Below are 19,234 nucleotides of genomic sequence, written 5' to 3' on the forward strand. Positions count from 1 at the left end.
TATCGTGGTAAGTGGTGGGAGATTCAGGGAGGAGCTAAGATGTTCCTGAACTATAGAAGAGAGAGGAACTTCTCTATCGACAACATCCAGGAAAACCACCAGAGTTCCTCATCTCACACTCTGCTTCAGGAAGAGTAGGAACACCTCGCTGAAGATTTACACACATCAGCTGCTTCTCTTATTGAACAACAGCACCATCAAGTGGACTTGAACATCTCCAGCAGTGTGAACATTTTTATTCTGGTAAATGTAATACCTGACATTTCAATGCACTAAATCACATCAGTACAAAAATGAAAACTCTTCATTGTAACAAATTAGTCCAACACTGCCCAAGAGTAACTAAAATTATTAAATGGAGAAACGCGGCATAAACGCTGCAGCAAATGCTCAAACTTCTCCTGGTATACATTCTATATGTTCCTATGTTATACATTTAAACAATGCATAAATAATGTACTATATTTTCACTTTATCAACAGCCTAGATGTTACAACAAAGACAGAGATATTGTGAATAAAAGCAGAATGACGCTGTCTGTGTGTCGTTAAAGAATTCAACTGATCATGATTAAAGAATCTGAATCAGTCAGTAAGCATGATGCTCTTACCTGCTCTTACCTGTAACGAACGTGACCCAAAGCACAAGAGTGATAAATAATGGTGTTCTATATACACTTGACTAAAAAAAATAGCTCCCGTGAGGTGAAATCGAGCTGAAATGTGAAATTGTAACAAAGATGAAAATGTCCAAATCCTGTTGGCAGAACAAAAAGAAAATCGAGTTTATGACTTCACTTTGTACATTTGACCGTAAAAGATAACAAACAGTAAAATTGGGCTGTTATTTAGGTCATCACGTACGAGTGTTTTTCATAGTTTGACAGGAAGAAACTACAACATGAAGAATAACATTTAAGTATAATTCAGGTGATGTTCTATGTTTTCCTTATTATCAATACGTTCCAACCAGCTGGCAAGTATAGTGTGAGTCTGACAGCCTGATACCTCCTTCAAAAACACATCAATGATCCTTTATCACCATCAATAGTTTATTTTAAAACAAATACTCACTAGAGCGCCAAATGTGGATTCATTTAGAAGATGAATCATGTATTTGTAAAAACGTTTTACAAAGATACCAGGTTTCTGAGCTAAATCTATTTTACTTTCACTTTACAGGAGAACACACAGTATTTAAAACAAGTTGAATTCTACTCACCTTACAGTTGATATTGATCAGTGACAAATGTTTACAGCAGCAAAAAATAAATCAAACTCGACTCCTCCAAGGTGAAATCCAGAAGTTAAACCCTCGTGTTTACGTTGAGCAGTAACTGACATTTATCGAACCCGACCAGAATAAAATGATCGACTTTCTTCCTCACAAACCTCGTACAGCGTCTCTGCTCCTGATCCAGGTGACACTATGAGAATAGACATCTTCGACTCTATAATATCATCTTCATCATCTTCATCATCATGCCAGTAACAGCTTTAGTGGTACCATTACATGCCAGGTCTAAATGCTTCAATGACAGCTAATAATAAACTGTTAATTAATAATTAATTAGGAGTGAACTTTCCAGATGTTCGCTGCTCTACTATTTCTACAGTGAATAAAACGTTTGACAGTAAATTCCACTTACCTTACCGTCGATGATGAGACGATATGTTAGCATAACATTATTATAATGTATATAATATATATTATATAATTATATATAATGTTAGCTTAGACGCATTTCATTTGGCAGCAAATCTCCAAACAGAAATGAGTTGAAATATTGAAATGTGTAACGCCAAAGAACTGTCTAACTCCTCCTCTGATGTATGTGAGCAGAAAACAAACAATATCTGTAAAATGATCAGGTTTATATAATTATTCTTTAAATATCCAAAACTAACGTAATATATTCTTTAATATAAAACTTTGCTGAGTAAGTAAGTAAACTGCAGATTTAATTATTGAATTATGATTCTAATTTTCCACGATTTACAACTTTAAAAGTTCATTAAAAAAATGATGATAAATGTTAATAACATATTTCTTTCTCTCTACTTTCTTTACTTTTATTTGTGCTCTGTACAAACATGGACTTATGTGTAAAATGTGACTTTGATATTCTGTGATGTCGAGAGCAACACGTACAGCACGAAGCAGCGCTCAGATCACCTTCGTCTTCTGACATTTGGGGACAAATCAAAGACTGAATCCTTTAATTCTGATCTCTACATTTACTCACCTTGTTGTCGCCTTGAACTTGTATCCTCAGTGATGAAGCAGTCCATCATCATCATCATCCTCATCCTCATCTGGCTCAGTCTGGTTTACCTGTAACACAGACGCAGTAACGTTATGATAATAATAATAACTTTATTGATACAGCACCTTCTAAAAGCAGAGTTTACGAAGTGCTTTGACAGACAACCCAGCAAAAGCAAGACAAAAATAACAACAGAAAGAGACTCATTAAGATACAAAATAAACTAAGACATTTAAAAAATGTAATAAAAAATCAAATAATTAAAAAGAATTAGTAAAATAATTTAGTAATATCAACAAATAAAAATAAAACAGAAAAGCGACGAGATTATCTTTTTTTTAAATCTCATTTAGTATCAAATATTATAACTTTTGTTGCATAAGACCTTTTAAAAAATTAACTATTTTTTTATTATTAGTATTATTTCTGGTGAGCAGCTAAATCAACTGTAAAAACATAAACTTCTTAAAAGTTTCAATTTACGAACAAAACAACACCAACAGCGCAGTAACATTGGTATTATTTACAAATACAACAGTTTATTTTTCTTAACTTGTCTTCAGTGAAGATGTCAATCATGAGTTAATGTTAGCTAGCATCTCGTTAGCGCAGTCTGGGTTAGCATATCGTTAGTTATGGTAATTAGCTAGCATCTCGTTAGCGCAGTCTGGGTTAGCATATCGTTAGTTATGGTAACTAGCTAGCATCTCGTTAGCGCAGTCTGGGTTAGCATATCGTTAGTTATGGTAACTAGCTAGCATCTCGTTAGCGCAGTATGAGTTAGCATATCATTAGTTATGGTAACTAGCTACCAACGGTTAACTAGCTAGCTGCGTCTCCTCTTGGCGGTAAAACAACATTAAACTCTCTCGAGACCAAACAGCTCTGAAATGTTTAAATGAAGAAGCCCAAACGGTCCAGATCTGCGTTTCCGGTCCGCAGTAAAAGCGCCAATTTAACCGTAAACGTGCCTACAGTCGTCTGTGACGTCATCGAGCAGTTTTCTCACGCGTGCCGGAACATTTCTGTGATTCTACGTTCCTCATCTCCTGCCTCGCGCATCTCCTGCCTCGGCTCAACCTTTACGGTGACGTTGTTGTTGACAGTTGACTCTCGCGACGTATTCTGCTCTCGTGGTTGAATCAGCCAATCACATCACGGCCTTCACGTAAAGTTAGAAAAACGGCGATTTTACGTCAGTATTATTTACTTTTTTACATTTAATTTGTTTATTTGATGATTTCTATTTCTTACTCAGTGATATTATATCGTACTTTTACATCTTCTGCATCCTAAAAGGGAAAAAAACAAAGAGCCCAATAACCATGAAGGAGAGACCTGCTTCACTCAAAGAGGATTTAATAATGCAAGGAGCCAAGGAACCAAGGAGTCAAGGATCAATTATTGTCATTATTCATTACATCAATAAGTGCACATCTTTGTCTGGTTTTAGCTCATATTTATAAACACATGAAAAACATATATATATATATATTAATGTATGTATTAATGCTCATCCAGAGTCAGTTCTGTTTAAAGGGTTTGATTTCTTCATTCAGGACTCTTTGGTTTGAAGGGAACAGTTCCTGAGAACAGTCAGAAGATGGAGCCGTCGTCACACCAGGGAGCCAACGGAGAGGCTTCAGTACGCCCCCTACAGGAACCAGGACTCTCCTGACAGACCTGGACCTGGACCTGGAGAGCCAACCCAGAACAGAGCTCCACCATGAGATCAAAGTCTCATCTGAAGAGAGAAAAGAATGAACTACTCACATTTAAAACTATAAACTTGTCAAAACTGGGCGAGTTGTGGAGGAGAAGAGTAAAAGTCACTCAGCAGCCATGAGAATAAAACAGGAAGGAGCACAAAGAATATAAATAATAATAAGTCACATGACTGAAGGTCCAACAGGATAAAATACAGGATTTCACTTCTGTGTTCTTCAGATGAGTTTAGACTTGAAGTCCGGTTGTTCTCCTCTGTCCACGACTAATCTTCCTCAGTTCATTCATTCATTCTTTAGGAAACAGGAGTCACTTTAAAGACACTTCAGGGTCCCTGTACACAGAGGGAGACCAGGTCCTCACCTCCGGCCTCTGACATCCTGAGGTAAGGACCTGAGAGAGACCACGAACCAGTTCTACCAGTGAACAACCAATTAAATACTCACATTGTGCTCAGTGTGTGATACGTTCACCGACCAGTATGAACGACCAGTATGCGGTGCGTTCACCGACCAGTATGCGGTGCGTTCACCGACCAGTATGCGGTGCGTTCACTGACCAGTATGTGGTGCGTTCACTGACCAGTATGCGGTGCGTTCACCGACCAGTATGTGGTGCGTTCACTGACTAGTATGCGGTGCGTTCACTGCATTGCATCTCTTCAGGATAAAAACTGTTAATATGATTTTTATATATAGATTTTATATAAATATAGTATAATATATATACATATATATAATATATATATGATTTATATATTTCTATGTTTGGGTAATTTTATTTCAGGTTCCTGAAGGTTTAAAAACAGCTGCAGCATGTTTCCACCACACGTGATGGAAACATGCTGCGGTTTTTTCTTCTTCTTCTGCTGACGGATGTTCGTCACATCGTGACCTCGAAGCTTCACGCTGCCACAACCTCGTTTCTTCTTCTTCTTCTTCTTCTTCACCTCATGCACATCCTGCTGCTGACTTCCTGTCGGAGGCGAAGCTGCAGAAAAACAAAAAAACAACCAAATGATTGTTCCATCACCGGTAAAGTTTCCACAGAGTCACGAGGTCACAGCAGGTCACACTACCTTCATCACCACCATCATCATCATCATCATTCTTACATCTTTATAAACATTTTTGTCACATGGTTACATTTTACTAAATAAAGTTTTATCAAACTAACAGAATAGCAGAATATATTTATGTAAATGTACACACAGACACAACTCTCATATTCACATATTAAAATCATAAATATACGTAGAATTGTACTCTCTTACTGTTGATACTTTAACTCTGCTGATGATGCTGTTGTACTTTTACTCAAGTGAAAGTACAAATTATATATAAACAAACCTCGTTAAGATGCGTTAGTGCTCGTCCTCTGATGAACGTGTGATTCAAATCAAATTATTAAAAAGATTAAATAACTTAATGACATGTTATTGAGGATGCGTTTCCTCCCATTAATTATAAGTATTCTTATTGTTATTGTTGTTATTATTAGTATTGTTATTATTAGTATTGTTGTTATTATTAGTGTTGTTATTATTAGTATTGTTATTATTAGTATCGTTGTTGTTATTGTTAGTGTTGTTATTATTAGTATCGTTGTTGTTATTAGTATTGTTTATTAATAATTTTTCATCATCACTATATTTTGTATTTTAACTTCCTTCTTTTTAAAAATATTACACAAAGACACGGAGACAATGAGCAGAACATTTGCCTCCTGAGTGATAATGAATAATAATAATAATAAAGAACTTTATCTGATCTTTTAATATCTTCTTATTTTATTTTTTTATTTCTTTGTCATTTAAAGAACTCATCTGGTCTCATAAGAGTGGAAGAAGAATATGAAAAATATATTATTATGTTCATGAATACAGACAGAAAATGAACAGAGGAGCCTGAATATAATATTAATATAATCAATATAAGATTAATATAAGATTAACATAAAATTAACATAAGATTAATATAAGATTAATATAAGATTAACATAAAATTAACATAAGATTAATATAAGATTAATATAATTAATATAAAGACGATTCAAATATAAAGAATAAAATACAAAGTCAAGTGCACAAAAGCTTTGAGTCCCTGCTTGTAAAAATAATAATAATATTAATAAAAGATGATGAAGTAAATCTATAAAGCACACTTTAACTATAATGAGATCTCAGAGCAGCTGTTTGTTTGTGACATATTTATCTGATATGGTTTATATTTAGGAGTCAGATCTGTTTCCTCACCTGATGAAGAGTCTTCACCTCAACACCCACACACACACACACTCACACACTCACACACTCACACACACACACACACACACACACACACACACACTCACACACTCACACACACACACACACACCCACACACACACACACACACTTCCTGTCCCAGCAGCCTTTGAGGCAGAAACCGCCGCCGCCTCCGTCTGTGACGCTCGGAGCAGCTCGTCCTCAGCGAACGACCACATCCTGTGGAAACAGCTTCCAGCAGCAGCAGCCAATCAGATCGCAGATACAAACGCCTCCACAAGATGACAGAGAGAGACATAACTCTTATTAATATGTTTCTATTCTTTTTCTTTATGATTTTACATTTATTTCATCTCATTTATTCACTGAAGTGTTTCTCTCAGCTTTATTGTTTGAAACATCTAAACCTGGTAATAAATATAAATATAATAAATATATAAAGATATAAATGTGTGACCATGATTTGTAATAAAGAATAAACAGTGTGTCTCAGAGACTCAAACACATGACTGAATGTTCCTTCATGTTTCCTGATCATTCACGTGTTTCAGTGAACAGCGTCGCTGAAATTAGACACGACATCATCAAACTACATCAAATATGAATATGACTATAAATGAGTTCATCTATGAATGTTTAATGACGAGTGAACTTCCTCTACGTGACGACGGCACACGGAGACAACAACAAGAGATCAACAACAACAACTGATCTCATCACTCACACATATATACACATATACATATACATATATATATATACATATATATACATATATATGACTTAAATAACTTCATGAGTCCAGACCCAGTGTCCCCCCTGACCCCTGACCCCTGACCCCTCAGGGACTCACTGGCGGATCCTGTTCACTGAGGGAGTGAAATGGTGTAAATACAACGTATCACGTTACCGTGACGACGTCATACCATGTTGTGTACAATTGTGGGTATTTATTATTTATTATTTATTTTATAGAGATATTTGTCAGATAATCTATTTACTTATTTTTGACAAAACAGCTTTAATAACTAAACTAAATGTTCGATGAATAAATCTGTGTAATGTGTATATATATATACATCTATATATATATATACATTTATAGATATAGATATATAGATATCTATATCTATAAATGTATATAATAGTCTCGGCTTCCGTTCCTGTGATTTCATGTGTTTATGTTCCATCTTTAATCTTTAATCTTTAATTCTCTGACCTCACACGTTTAATCCTCTTTCTTTACATTGTTTTTACGTGGGTAAAATGGAAGCGTTCTTGTCTTTGAGTATCAGGTACCACAAGTTCAGGTAGAAGTACTCAAACCATTTACTAAAGTAGAAATACTGCAGTATAAAATACTCACTACTTCACTGAGTACAGAAGTATTAGCAACAACATGTACTTGGTAGTATCAAAAGTAAAAGTACTCATAATGCAGAGTGGCTACTGTTGTACTTCTGTAGTACTGGATCATTAGTATTGATGTATTGATATTCATGTGGTACTTTAATGTTCAACAATAAATAAACTGATCAGATCTTTTGTTTGTAAAATCTTCATTTGAAAAGTAACTGAAGCTCCAAAATAAATGTAGAGAAGAAGAAAGAAGAATATTTCCCTCTGAGATGTGAAGTAGAAGTATAAAGTACCTCTAAACTCTACTAATATTTAAATACCAGAAGAAGTCATTTACTTCACAACATATTTTAAAACATCTATATGTATATATATATATATACACTGTATATATATATATACACTGTATATATATATATATATACACACTGTATATATATATATATATACAGTGTGTATATATATATATATATACACTGTATATACAGTATATATAAATGAACACACTCCAGTGGAACACACACACACACACACAGCTGTGAGTGACACTCTGGTTTTCATGTTTCCATTCAGTCTGGTGGTTTAACCTGAAAGTGATGAAGATGATGATGATGAAGATGATGATGATGATGATGATGATAACATACTTCAGCCATCAAACGAGTTCATGATTCATTTTTCACATCGTTTGTACGTTTAAGTTTCAGAGGAAAAGATTCAGTTCCAATCTTTTCATCACTCGTCTCATGAAGTGTGTCTGTGATCAGAGATCAGTGTTCGTGTATTAACTCACACATATAATAACTGATACCAGCTTATTACTTTATGACGTGACACACATGAAGACAGGGAGTTTGGGTGTAAAGCATTTTCTGTTGACAATATGGCAACAGCTGAGCCAGCGGCTAGCAGCTAATGGTGCTAACCGTGCTAACAACAGCTAGCAGAGCTAACAGAGCTAGCAGAGCTAGCAGAGTTCACCTGAGGGGGAACCAGAGGTTTGGTGCTATGTTTCCACTACGACGCTGTCGGTCTGGATGGAGGTTATTTATTGGTGTATTGTATACGGGACAGTGCACATTCATAAAAACATTTATGAGTTAGCTCAGAGGCTATTTTTCATCTGTTCAGCTGTAACGTCCTTATGAGAGCAGAGCGATGGGCTAACCAGTGGGGCACGCTCACATGCACTAACATGACCTAAAAGATACGCTCACATGCACTAACATGCACTAAAAGATACGCTCACATGCACTAACATGCCCTAAAAGATACGCTCACATGCACTAACATGCCCTAAAAGATACGCTCACATGCACTAACATGCCCTAAAAGATACGCTCACATGCACTAACATGCACTAAAAGATACGCTCACATGCACTAACATGCCCTAAAAGATACGCTCACATGCACTAACATGCACTAAAAGATACGCTCACATGCACTAACATGCACTAAAAGATACGCTCACATGCACTAACATGCACTAAAAGATACGCTCATATGCACTCACATGCACTAAAAGGCCCCTCACATGCACTAACATGCACTCACATGCTAGCATGCACTAAAAGGTACGCTCACATGCACTAACGTGCACTAAAAGGTATGCTCACATGCACTAACGTGACCTAAAAGGTACACTCAAATGCATTACGTGCACTAAAAGGTACGCTCACATGCACTAACGTGCACTAAAAGATATCTTCACATGCACTAACGTGCAATGAAAGATATGCTCACATGCACTAACGTGAGCTAAAAGGTACGCTCACATGCACTAACGTGCAATGAAAGATATGCTCACATGCACTAACGTGAGCTAAAAGGTACGCTCACATGCACTAACGTGCACTAAAAGATATGTTCACATGCACTAACGTGCAATGAAAGATATGCTCACATGCACTAACGTGAGCTAAAAGGTACGCTCACATGCACTAACGTGCAATGAAAGATATGCTCACATGCACTAACGTGAGCTAAAAGGTACGCTCACATGCACTAACGTGCAATGAAAGATATGCTCACATGCACTAACGTGAGCTAAAAGGTACGCTCACATGCACTGGTACGCAGCCAGCTCTGTGACCAGAGAGGAGAAGCTCTGATGTCATCACACTGAGACTTGGTTCTCTGATCAGCTTACATCACTGCTCTAGATGATAGTTATTGATCAGTAATGATCTGGATGTTAAATATAGAACCTTTAGAAATAACACAGACACAAAAAACAAGAACTTGACCTGAAAGAGAAACTAGAAGTTTGTTTAAAGAACTCAAACTAATCAAACTAATGTTGGCTGACTGTCATTCATTCATTCATTCATTCTCCTGTAAACGATTCAGGTGAAGTTAGTCACCACAACCTCATGAGGAAACCTACCTCTCACCATTCCAGCCCTGTGAACATAGAAGCAGTCTACAGTGTGGACAAGAACCTGACTGTACTGACCTGTCATGTGTTTATCAATTCAATATCTTCATTTACTGTTCAGGTTAAACTGTCCTCTTTCTCTCACACACACGCACACACACTCACACACACACACACGCACACACACTCACACACACACACACACACACGCACACACACTCACACACACACACACGCACACACACACACACACACACACACACACACACACACACACCTCACTGTGCATTGCTGCTGTTTTTGTGCTGCAGAACAAACAGGAAACCACATGAGAACATGAGAGTCTCTGCTGCTCCTCTGCTTCCTGTTGCATTGACATTTATATGTCACGTCTACAGAACCAACATGTACTGAAGCTCCATCTTCAAAACTCTTCATCACCAACAAGCATCTTACACTGAATCTCAGCTCCAAAACTCAGTAAAACTCTGGCAACATGTGTCACTCAGAAAGGAACTTTAATCTGTGAACTTTGAATGACTTTTCATACAATAACAGAAATAATGTTTCTTAAGTAAATATCTGGGTCATTTCATTGTAAATATTCTGCTCAGATGTTTCACATATATCAATAGAGCTACTGCAGAAATGTATGAAATGTGTCATCATTGTGTTTCTAACAATTTAGAAAACATTTAAAAATGTGCTGCAGATATAAAGAGTTGTTTTCAGGCTGGTGGAGAACAAGAATAAAGTTTATGGATTTTACAAACAGACGAAGACGTTCAGTCTCATAAAGAGACTCAGTTATTTATATAAAGAGACTCAGTTATTTATATGGAGACTCAGTTATTTATATAGAGGCTCAGTTATTTATATAGAGGCTCAGTTATTTATATAAAGAGACTCAGTTATTTATATAAAGAGACTCAGTTATTTCTATAAAGAGACTCAGTTATTCCTATAAAGAGACTCAGTTATTTATATGGAGACTCAGTTATTTATATAGAGGCTCAGTTATTTATATAGAGGCTCAGTTATTTATATAAAGAGACTCAGTTATTTATATAAAGAGACTCAGTTATTCCTATAAAGAGACTCAGTTATTCCTATAAAGAGACTCAGTTATTTATATGGAGACTCAGTTATTTATATAAAGAGGCTCAGTTATTTATATAAAGAGACTCAGTTATTTATATAAAGAGACTCAGTTATTTATATAAAGAGACTCAGTTATTCCTATAAAGAGACTCAGTTATTCCTATAAAGAGACTCAGTTATTTATATGGAGACTCAGTTATTTATATAGAGGCTCAGTTATTTATATAAAGAGACTCAGTTATTTATATGGAGACTCAGTTATTTATATAGAGGCTCAGTTATTTATATAAAGAGACTCAGTTATTTATATGGAGACTCCGTTATTTATATAGAGGCTCAGTTATTTATATAAAGAGACTCAGTTATTTATATAGAGGCTCAGTTATTTATATAGAGGCTCAGTTATTTATATAAAGAGGCTCAGTTATTTATATAGAGGCTCAGTTATTTATATAAAGAGACTCAGTTATTTATATAAAGAGACTCAGTTATTTATATAAAGAGGCTCAGTTATTTATATAGAGGCTCAGTTATTTATATAGAGACTCAGTTATTTATATAGAGACTCAGTTATTTATATAAAGAGACTCAGTTATTTATATAGAGACTCAGTTATTTATATAAAGAGACTCAGTTATTTATATAGAGGCTCAGTTATTTATATAGAGGCTCAGTTATTTATATAGAGACTCAGTTATTTATATAAAGAGACTCAGTTATTTATATAAAGAGACTCAGTTATTTATATAAAGAGACTCAGTTATTTCTATAAAGAGACTCAGTTATTCCTATAAAGAGACTCAGTTATTTATATGGAGACTCAGTTATTTATATAGAGGCTCAGTTATTTATATAGAGGCTCAGTTATTTATATAAAGAGACTCAGTTATTTATATAGAGGCTCAGTTATTTATATAAAGAGACTCAGTTATTTATATAAAGAGGCTCAGTTATTTATATAGAGGCTCAGTTATTTATATAAAGAGACTCAGTTATTTATATAAAGAGGCTCAGTTATTTATATAGAGGCTCAGTTATTCCTATAAAGAGACTCAGTTATTCCTATAAAGAGACTCAGTTATTTATATGGAGACTCAGTTATTTATATAGAGGCTCAGTTATTTATATAAAGAGACTCAGTTATTTATATGGAGACTCAGTTATTTATATAGAGGCTCAGTTATTTATATAGAGACTCAGTTATTTATATAAAGAGACTCAGTTATTTATATAAAGAGGCTCAGTTATTTATATAGAGGCTCAGTTATTTATATAAAGAGACTCAGTTATTTATATAAAGAGGCTCAGTTATTTATATAGAGGCTCAGTTATTTATATAGAGGCTCAGTTATTTATATAAAGAGACTCAGTTATTTATATAAAGAGACTCAGTTATTTATAAAGAGACTCAGTTATTTATATAGAGGCTCAGTTATTTATAAAGAGACTCAGTTATTTATATAAAGAGGCTCAGTTATTTATATAGAGGCTCAGTTATTTATATAAAGAGACTCAGTTATTTATATAGAGACTCAGTTATTTATATGAATGAAGAGTTCATTTACAGACAATCAGATCTACAGCAACAATTATTATAATACCATAATATCATATATATTATTCTACACTTGTACTTTTGGTACTTAAAAAACAAAAAATATTTGTTTAATTTTGCAAGTATTATCATTATTTGTTATTGTTGCTGTTCTTATAATTATATTAATTGTTTGCTTATAATAACAGTTATTATTATTATTATTATTATTATTATTACACATACACAACAATCATTCAGTCTGATGATGTTTACCTTTTTATTTGACAGTTTTTATTTTACAGTTTTTAAACATTATTATCGAATGTATCAAAAGTATTAAATGTAACAAATGAATATCAATGTAACTGATATTTACATCAGCAGGACAGAAAGAGTCAAAGCAACAAGATTCCATGTGTTATAAACTCATGAACACATGAATTCATATGATATTAATATTTAGACATAAACACGTGAACACATGAATTCATATGATATTAATATTTAGACATAAACACGTGAACACATGAATTCATATGATATTAATATTTAGACATAAACACGTGAACACATGAATTCATATGATATTAATATTTAGACATAAACAGAAGAAATGAAGCGGAGTCGATCCGATCGTCTTCTGCTGAAGTTCTGCAGAGTTTCTATAAAATAAAACATGAAACAATAATTAATAACGTTAATATGCAGATCTATAATTCAACATGAACAAATCATAACATATCATAAACGTTGGACAGAAAATGTGAATCAGTGAGTTTCTGTTTGAAGACGTTCACAGAAAAACATATTAATATTTATATATTATAATTACATGAACCTTTTTAGCATTTTATAAATGTCAGAAACATTTTCACTTTATATTTAAATTAGAATAACGTCTCTACTCTTTTATTTAATATTCATCTTCTGAGTCTACATTGTAATTGTTCAGGGTTCAGATGAATTATGATTCATAATTATTTATGGTATTTACAAACATTTACTCTGGATGACAACAGAAGTCGGAGTGATGGACGGAGCTTTAAGAACATCACAACTTAAACTTATGTTTCATCTCAGACCCGAAACTAAACGCCTCAAACTATTCAACTCATGAAGTCAAAGTGAGGTTTGAGCAGTCGTCTGACACGATGCTCTCTTTATGATTATTATTATTAACTACAAACAAAAGGCAAGTTTAAAAACACACATTGTATTTTACTTTTTTAAACCGTTGAGCTTTTGGCAACAAAGATTTCACAGTAAAAGCCAACGAGGAGCTGCTGGGAGGCTTTTATTCTGAAAAATATGTGCAGGAACTTTTGAGTTTTATTGACGGACGCTTAACGGTGATCAAAAAAGGGGCAATTTGGGAATTATATATTAATAATTTGGTTTCTGAAACACCAGAGAAGAGAGTAAAACGTCCAGGACACTCGGTCACTAAGAAGAAGAAGAAAAGGAGCAAAGTCCCATCGAATGTTTGGTTAGAAATAGTTGCTGATTATGTTTCTGTTAAATCAACTTATTGTTGCAGCTCTGAAGTTTATTACTGCTGAACAGTAAACGTGTTTTTGTTGTCTGTTACGTGTTCTATATATTTCTATATATTCATATTTCTATATTTCATACTCACACTGACTGATCCACAGCCGCAGCGTCATCAGCACGTTGAAGACGACGGTCTTGAAGAAGAGCAGCCGGAGGCCGAGGATGGTCAGAGACATCATGTTCACCTTTGGATCTGTAAACATCATCATCATCATCATCATCATCATCATCATCATCATCATCATCATCGTCATCATCATCATCATCATCGTCACCATCATCGTGAAGATTAACACACAGTGACAGCTGTTCGGTTGGATTTAATATTTAATACTAACCTGGTTGCAAAGCTTCTTCACACACGTCAGAATTCGCTGCAGCTGAAGAACATGGAGACACAACAAGTGAATATTAGTTATGACAGCAATCAATATTAGTCTCATGAAAAACATACAAAACACACTTTTGGGTTTAAACTTTTCTATTTTCTTTATTTTCTGCTGGAAGTTAAATCTTTCAACATAGAGTTGAACCCATAAATCCATCCGGCTCTTTGAATAAGAATAGTTTCCAGATATTTATTGTTTGCTCTTTTCATGATTTCATTGACTCAGCTTATTGTATTTAAGTTTAAACATTCTATCGTATTCATCACTTCTTTATTTTATTTAAATTCTATCATTTAAATTGTGTTGTATTCATCTATGTTTCACTAGTTCTTGTTATTGAAGCTTCTACTTGATGACTTTGTGATCGTGATGAAGCTCTCTGAACTGAACTGAACATACAAATAAAGTGTCATTGCTTTTTAATTCCATTTTCCTTGATATCGTTTGTCTGTTTGATATCAGACTTGGTTTTTAATTTTGAATGAATTTGACGGTTTCATCAGCATCAGGCTGAAATAGAATCATAGAACGTCAAACCTGACGAGACTCACCGAGGTCACATGCGTCCCTCTCCTCTGGAGTCGATAACAGAACCAGCTGGCTGTACAGCGAGTCCTTCATCTGGACCGCGGCGGTTTTATTGAACAGTGAGATTACATTCTCTGCTGCTTTGTTCCTGCTGAAGTCGGTGGCCAGACAAGCGGAGATGTTCCCGCCTGACAGCTTGTAGAAGGACGGCGGGTCATCCACGCCTGAAAAACACAAAAGAACAACTCATCAATACACAGGAACAATGTTCAAACACTATTATTATTATGATTATTAATATTAATAATCCCATACTGTGCACCACGTTCACACAGAGTTTCTGTGTTCGATGAAGAAACAAACAGACACACTGTGATTGAAACTCACTCTGAAACACCCGAGTCAGCCGACAACTTTTAAAACTGAATATTAATAATTCAGAACAAATAATCCCAAATCACACGACTGCAGAAAAAGATCTCTGACTTCTTTTAGACATTTGATCTTTTAGAATATTTGATGAGCTGAAACGATTCAGAACTGAACAAGTTTCTTCACTTTGATTCTCAACTCAAGTTTGTATGTTTATACATTTACAATATTTTGTTAAAAAGTACATTTTTATACATTTTATGCAAATACTCATGAGGTTTGGTACTTTCCTCAGTTGCTGTGTAGTTTTGTCTTTTACAGTATTTAGTGCACATGTACAATATCCTTATAGTTTCTGTAATTTGTAAATTTCGATTTAAGCTGAAGTTTGAAACAAATGTAATAAAAGTTACAAAGCACATGTGCACACAAACATCATTTAGTTTTGTATATTCTCATTATATTTGTACTAGTACACTAATAATATTACTAGAAGTATAGTTTAAGTAAAGGCATATGTGCTCTTCTGATATTGTTATTCATCATTTCATACATTTGACCACAAATTAGCTACAATGTTTATTATTAAAGTATATTAATCATTCATTTGCCTTGAGAAGATATATTAGGGTGAACTTTTCACATCTGAGATATTCAGCTAAAGATGCTAATGCTAATATGAATGGTATTTCCGTTCAAATTTAATATTTGATAATCCATTTTTCAACATTGCAAATATGAATTTGCAGATTCCGTCTCGTGACATCGTCAGTTCGTAGAAATATTTTCTTAGATTCTTACGTTTCAGGATGAATAACGAGAATCTGAATAGTTTATCTTGATCAGATCAAAGTTACAATAAATGTACAACATGGACTATTTGTTCCGAATGCATTTTGAAATATTACATGATGGTATTAATATTATCTGTGAGTTACAGCTACAACAGTCTCACACGTACTCGTGATAATAAGTTTAACACCAGAGAACTGAGAGGAGCAGCTGAAACATATTTCATTCTGACATCAATGTTTCTTTCATCAATAATAATAATCATAATAATAATAAGAAGCTGAATGTGTCGTTTTGTCTGCACGGATTCTAAACGTTAAACGTTAAACGGAAGTTAAACTGTCGGACAAATTGAAATGACTATTTCAGACCTTTAGCTGCTTCTTCTGAACAACAGGCTCACTTTGATATCGACGACATTTAAAGTGTTTGTATAAAGAAATATGTAACGCTGAGTCGTCGCGTTGTGAAGTGAAAGTTAAAGTTACAAAGTGTTGACAAGTCAAAGTCAACTCATCACTAAAGGATCGAGCACACAAAGAAACCGTAATGCTAATTATCAATAATGATCATTCTGACTTTATAACAATCATAAATGTTATAAAATGCACTCACGTGTCGATACGATAACTTTGATTCCAGATCCAAACATCACTTTGTTATTGTTAATATTCACACAGCAAGTTAGCATCATTCAAAAACTACAGAACGTCTTCATTATGCTGCTTCCTGTTTGTATTCTGATTCATATCAAGATTCATATTTATTGTTTCCATGTACAAGACTGAGGTTTTTACCTTTAGTGTTTGTCGTTATGTTCAGTATCTTTTAATTAAAATGATCTGGTAGTTTATTATGTTAATAACACAAACAGCAGCTGTGTGTGTGTGTGTGTTGTTCTTCACTCTGCTTGTTGATTTCTTTTGATGATTTACAGATTTTTGAAGAGAAAAGTTGTTTACAAACATCATTTTAAAATGAAACGGTTTGAAATACGGATTAGTTTGTTTCTCACTGAAAGATAAAAGTAGCAAATATTCACATTGCAGAAGTTAAATATACAATATTATTACATTAATGTTTGGCTGTTTATAAATGAATTCATATATTTAATTATCAATAATGTCAGTTCTCTTCCTCTTGATTCGTCTTCATCATTAGAACATTTCAGTCTGATTCTTCACTCTGAACGTTAGTTCTGAGCGTTTATCAGGAACTCGTATTCACGAGTTTGACGTTCTCATGACTCACTGGTTTGTACGATTAAATGAAGAAGATTTGAAAGCAGCATTCACATTATTATTCACTTATTACTGAACCACGTGCTACAATCCATAAAGTTATACGAGGGACACTTTTAAGGAGAGGGGATTTTTGGGACTTCCTGTTTAACAATTTACTCATTTTCTTAATAAGGAAATGTGATATTTAGTGAAACACATGTTTAATCTTTAGTCACTTATGGAAATGAAGCGCAGTGATATCTATAGTAATTACAGAATTTGGAAGCTTATACTATTTATAAACAATATTTACATATAGACATGTGGTTTTCAGATATTTTATAAATTCACTTATTGTGACATTTCAAATATTGCAGGTAAAAACAACAAGACCACATGTTATATCACCATGAAACATTTAGAGTTTTTGTTTGGTTATAAGGTTTGTTAATTTATATATTTGACACAATACATAAGAAATATAATGAACTAAATGACAAATCTAAGAATCATTTCATTCCCAGTTTGTGATTTTCAGTCAGTCATGTTTTAAGTAACTTTATGTGACAAAACAAAGATCTGTTGTTTTGAATCCATTCATTCTGATTGGTTTTTATAATTACACTAATTAAACCTTCATGACTGCTGTTAGATGATTATTTCAAAGATGATGAACAACTTACGAGCCTGGACGTGCAGTTTGATCCCAATACCAAACGTGAGCTTGTATCCCACATTCACACATTCACGGAGTCCAGAACAAAAACATCACACATGCTGATCCAAACACGATGATCCAAACACGCTGATCCAAACACAATGATCCAAACACGATGATCCAAACACGATGATCCAAACACGATGATCCAAACACGATGATCCAAACACGATGATCCAAACACGCCGATCCAAACACGACGATCCAAACACGATGATCCAAACACGATCCAAACACGATGATCCAAACACGATGATCCAAACACGCTGATCCAAACACGATGATCCAAACACGATGATCCAAACACGATGATCCAAACACGTTGATCCAAACACGTTGATCCAAACACGATGATCCAAACACGATGATCCAAACACGATCCAAACACAATGATCCAAACACGTTGATCCAAACACAATGATCCAAACACGATGATCCAAACACGATGATCCAAACACGATGATCCAAACACGATCCAAACACGTTGATCCAAACACGTTGATCCAAACACGTTGATCCAAACACGATGATCCAAACACGATGATCCAAACACGCTGATCCAAACACGATAATCCAAACACGATGATCCAAACACGATCCAAACACAATGATCCAAACACGATGATCCAAACACGCTGATCCAAACACGCTGATCCAAACACGTTGATCCAAACACGATCCAAACACGATCCAAACACAATGATCCAAACACGCTGATCCAAACACGCTGATCCAAACACGCTGATCCAAACACAATGATCCAAACACAATGATCCAAACACGATCCAAACACGATCCAAACACAATGATCCAAACACGCTGATCCAAACACGCTGATCCAAACACGATGATCCAAACACAATGATCCAAACACGATCCAAACACGATGATCCAAACACGAGGATCCAAACACGATGATCCAAACACGATCCAAACACGATGATCCAAACACGATGATCCAAACACGATCCAAACACGCTGATCCAAACACGCTGATCCAAACACGCTGATCCAAACACAATGATCCA

The 19,234-nt window shown here is 34.6% G+C and overlaps 1 protein-coding gene across 12 annotated transcripts in view; it reads right to left on the reverse strand.

Moving 5' to 3' along the window:
• Positions 1-12,902: 12,902 nt before the first annotated feature.
• LOC306706437 (T cell receptor alpha chain MC.7.G5-like) overlaps positions 12,903-19,234 on the reverse strand; it is a 31,421-nt gene continuing 25,089 nt past the window's right edge. For 11 of the 12 annotated variants that reach the window (XR_013767368.1, XR_013767369.1, XR_013767370.1 and 8 more), the window contains 4 exons: positions 15,125-15,325; positions 14,523-14,564; positions 14,270-14,377; positions 12,903-13,295 (listed from right to left, as the gene is read on the reverse strand). Coding sequence is in view for 4 of the 12 variants with exons in the window: in XM_079173522.1 (XP_079029648.1) it covers positions 13,294-13,295; positions 14,270-14,377; positions 14,523-14,564; positions 15,125-15,325 (353 nt within the window). In the remaining 8 variants the exon portion in view is untranslated. Of the gene's footprint in view, positions 13,296-14,269; positions 14,378-14,522; positions 14,565-15,124; positions 15,326-16,880; positions 16,935-19,234 lie in introns of those variants that run through there. The other variant, XM_079173521.1, reaches the window with a different exon arrangement.

Source organism: Pholis gunnellus (genome assembly GCF_910591455.1).
Source record: "Pholis gunnellus genome assembly, chromosome: 14".
NCBI classification, from domain to species: Eukaryota; Metazoa; Chordata; class Actinopteri; order Perciformes; family Pholidae; genus Pholis; species Pholis gunnellus.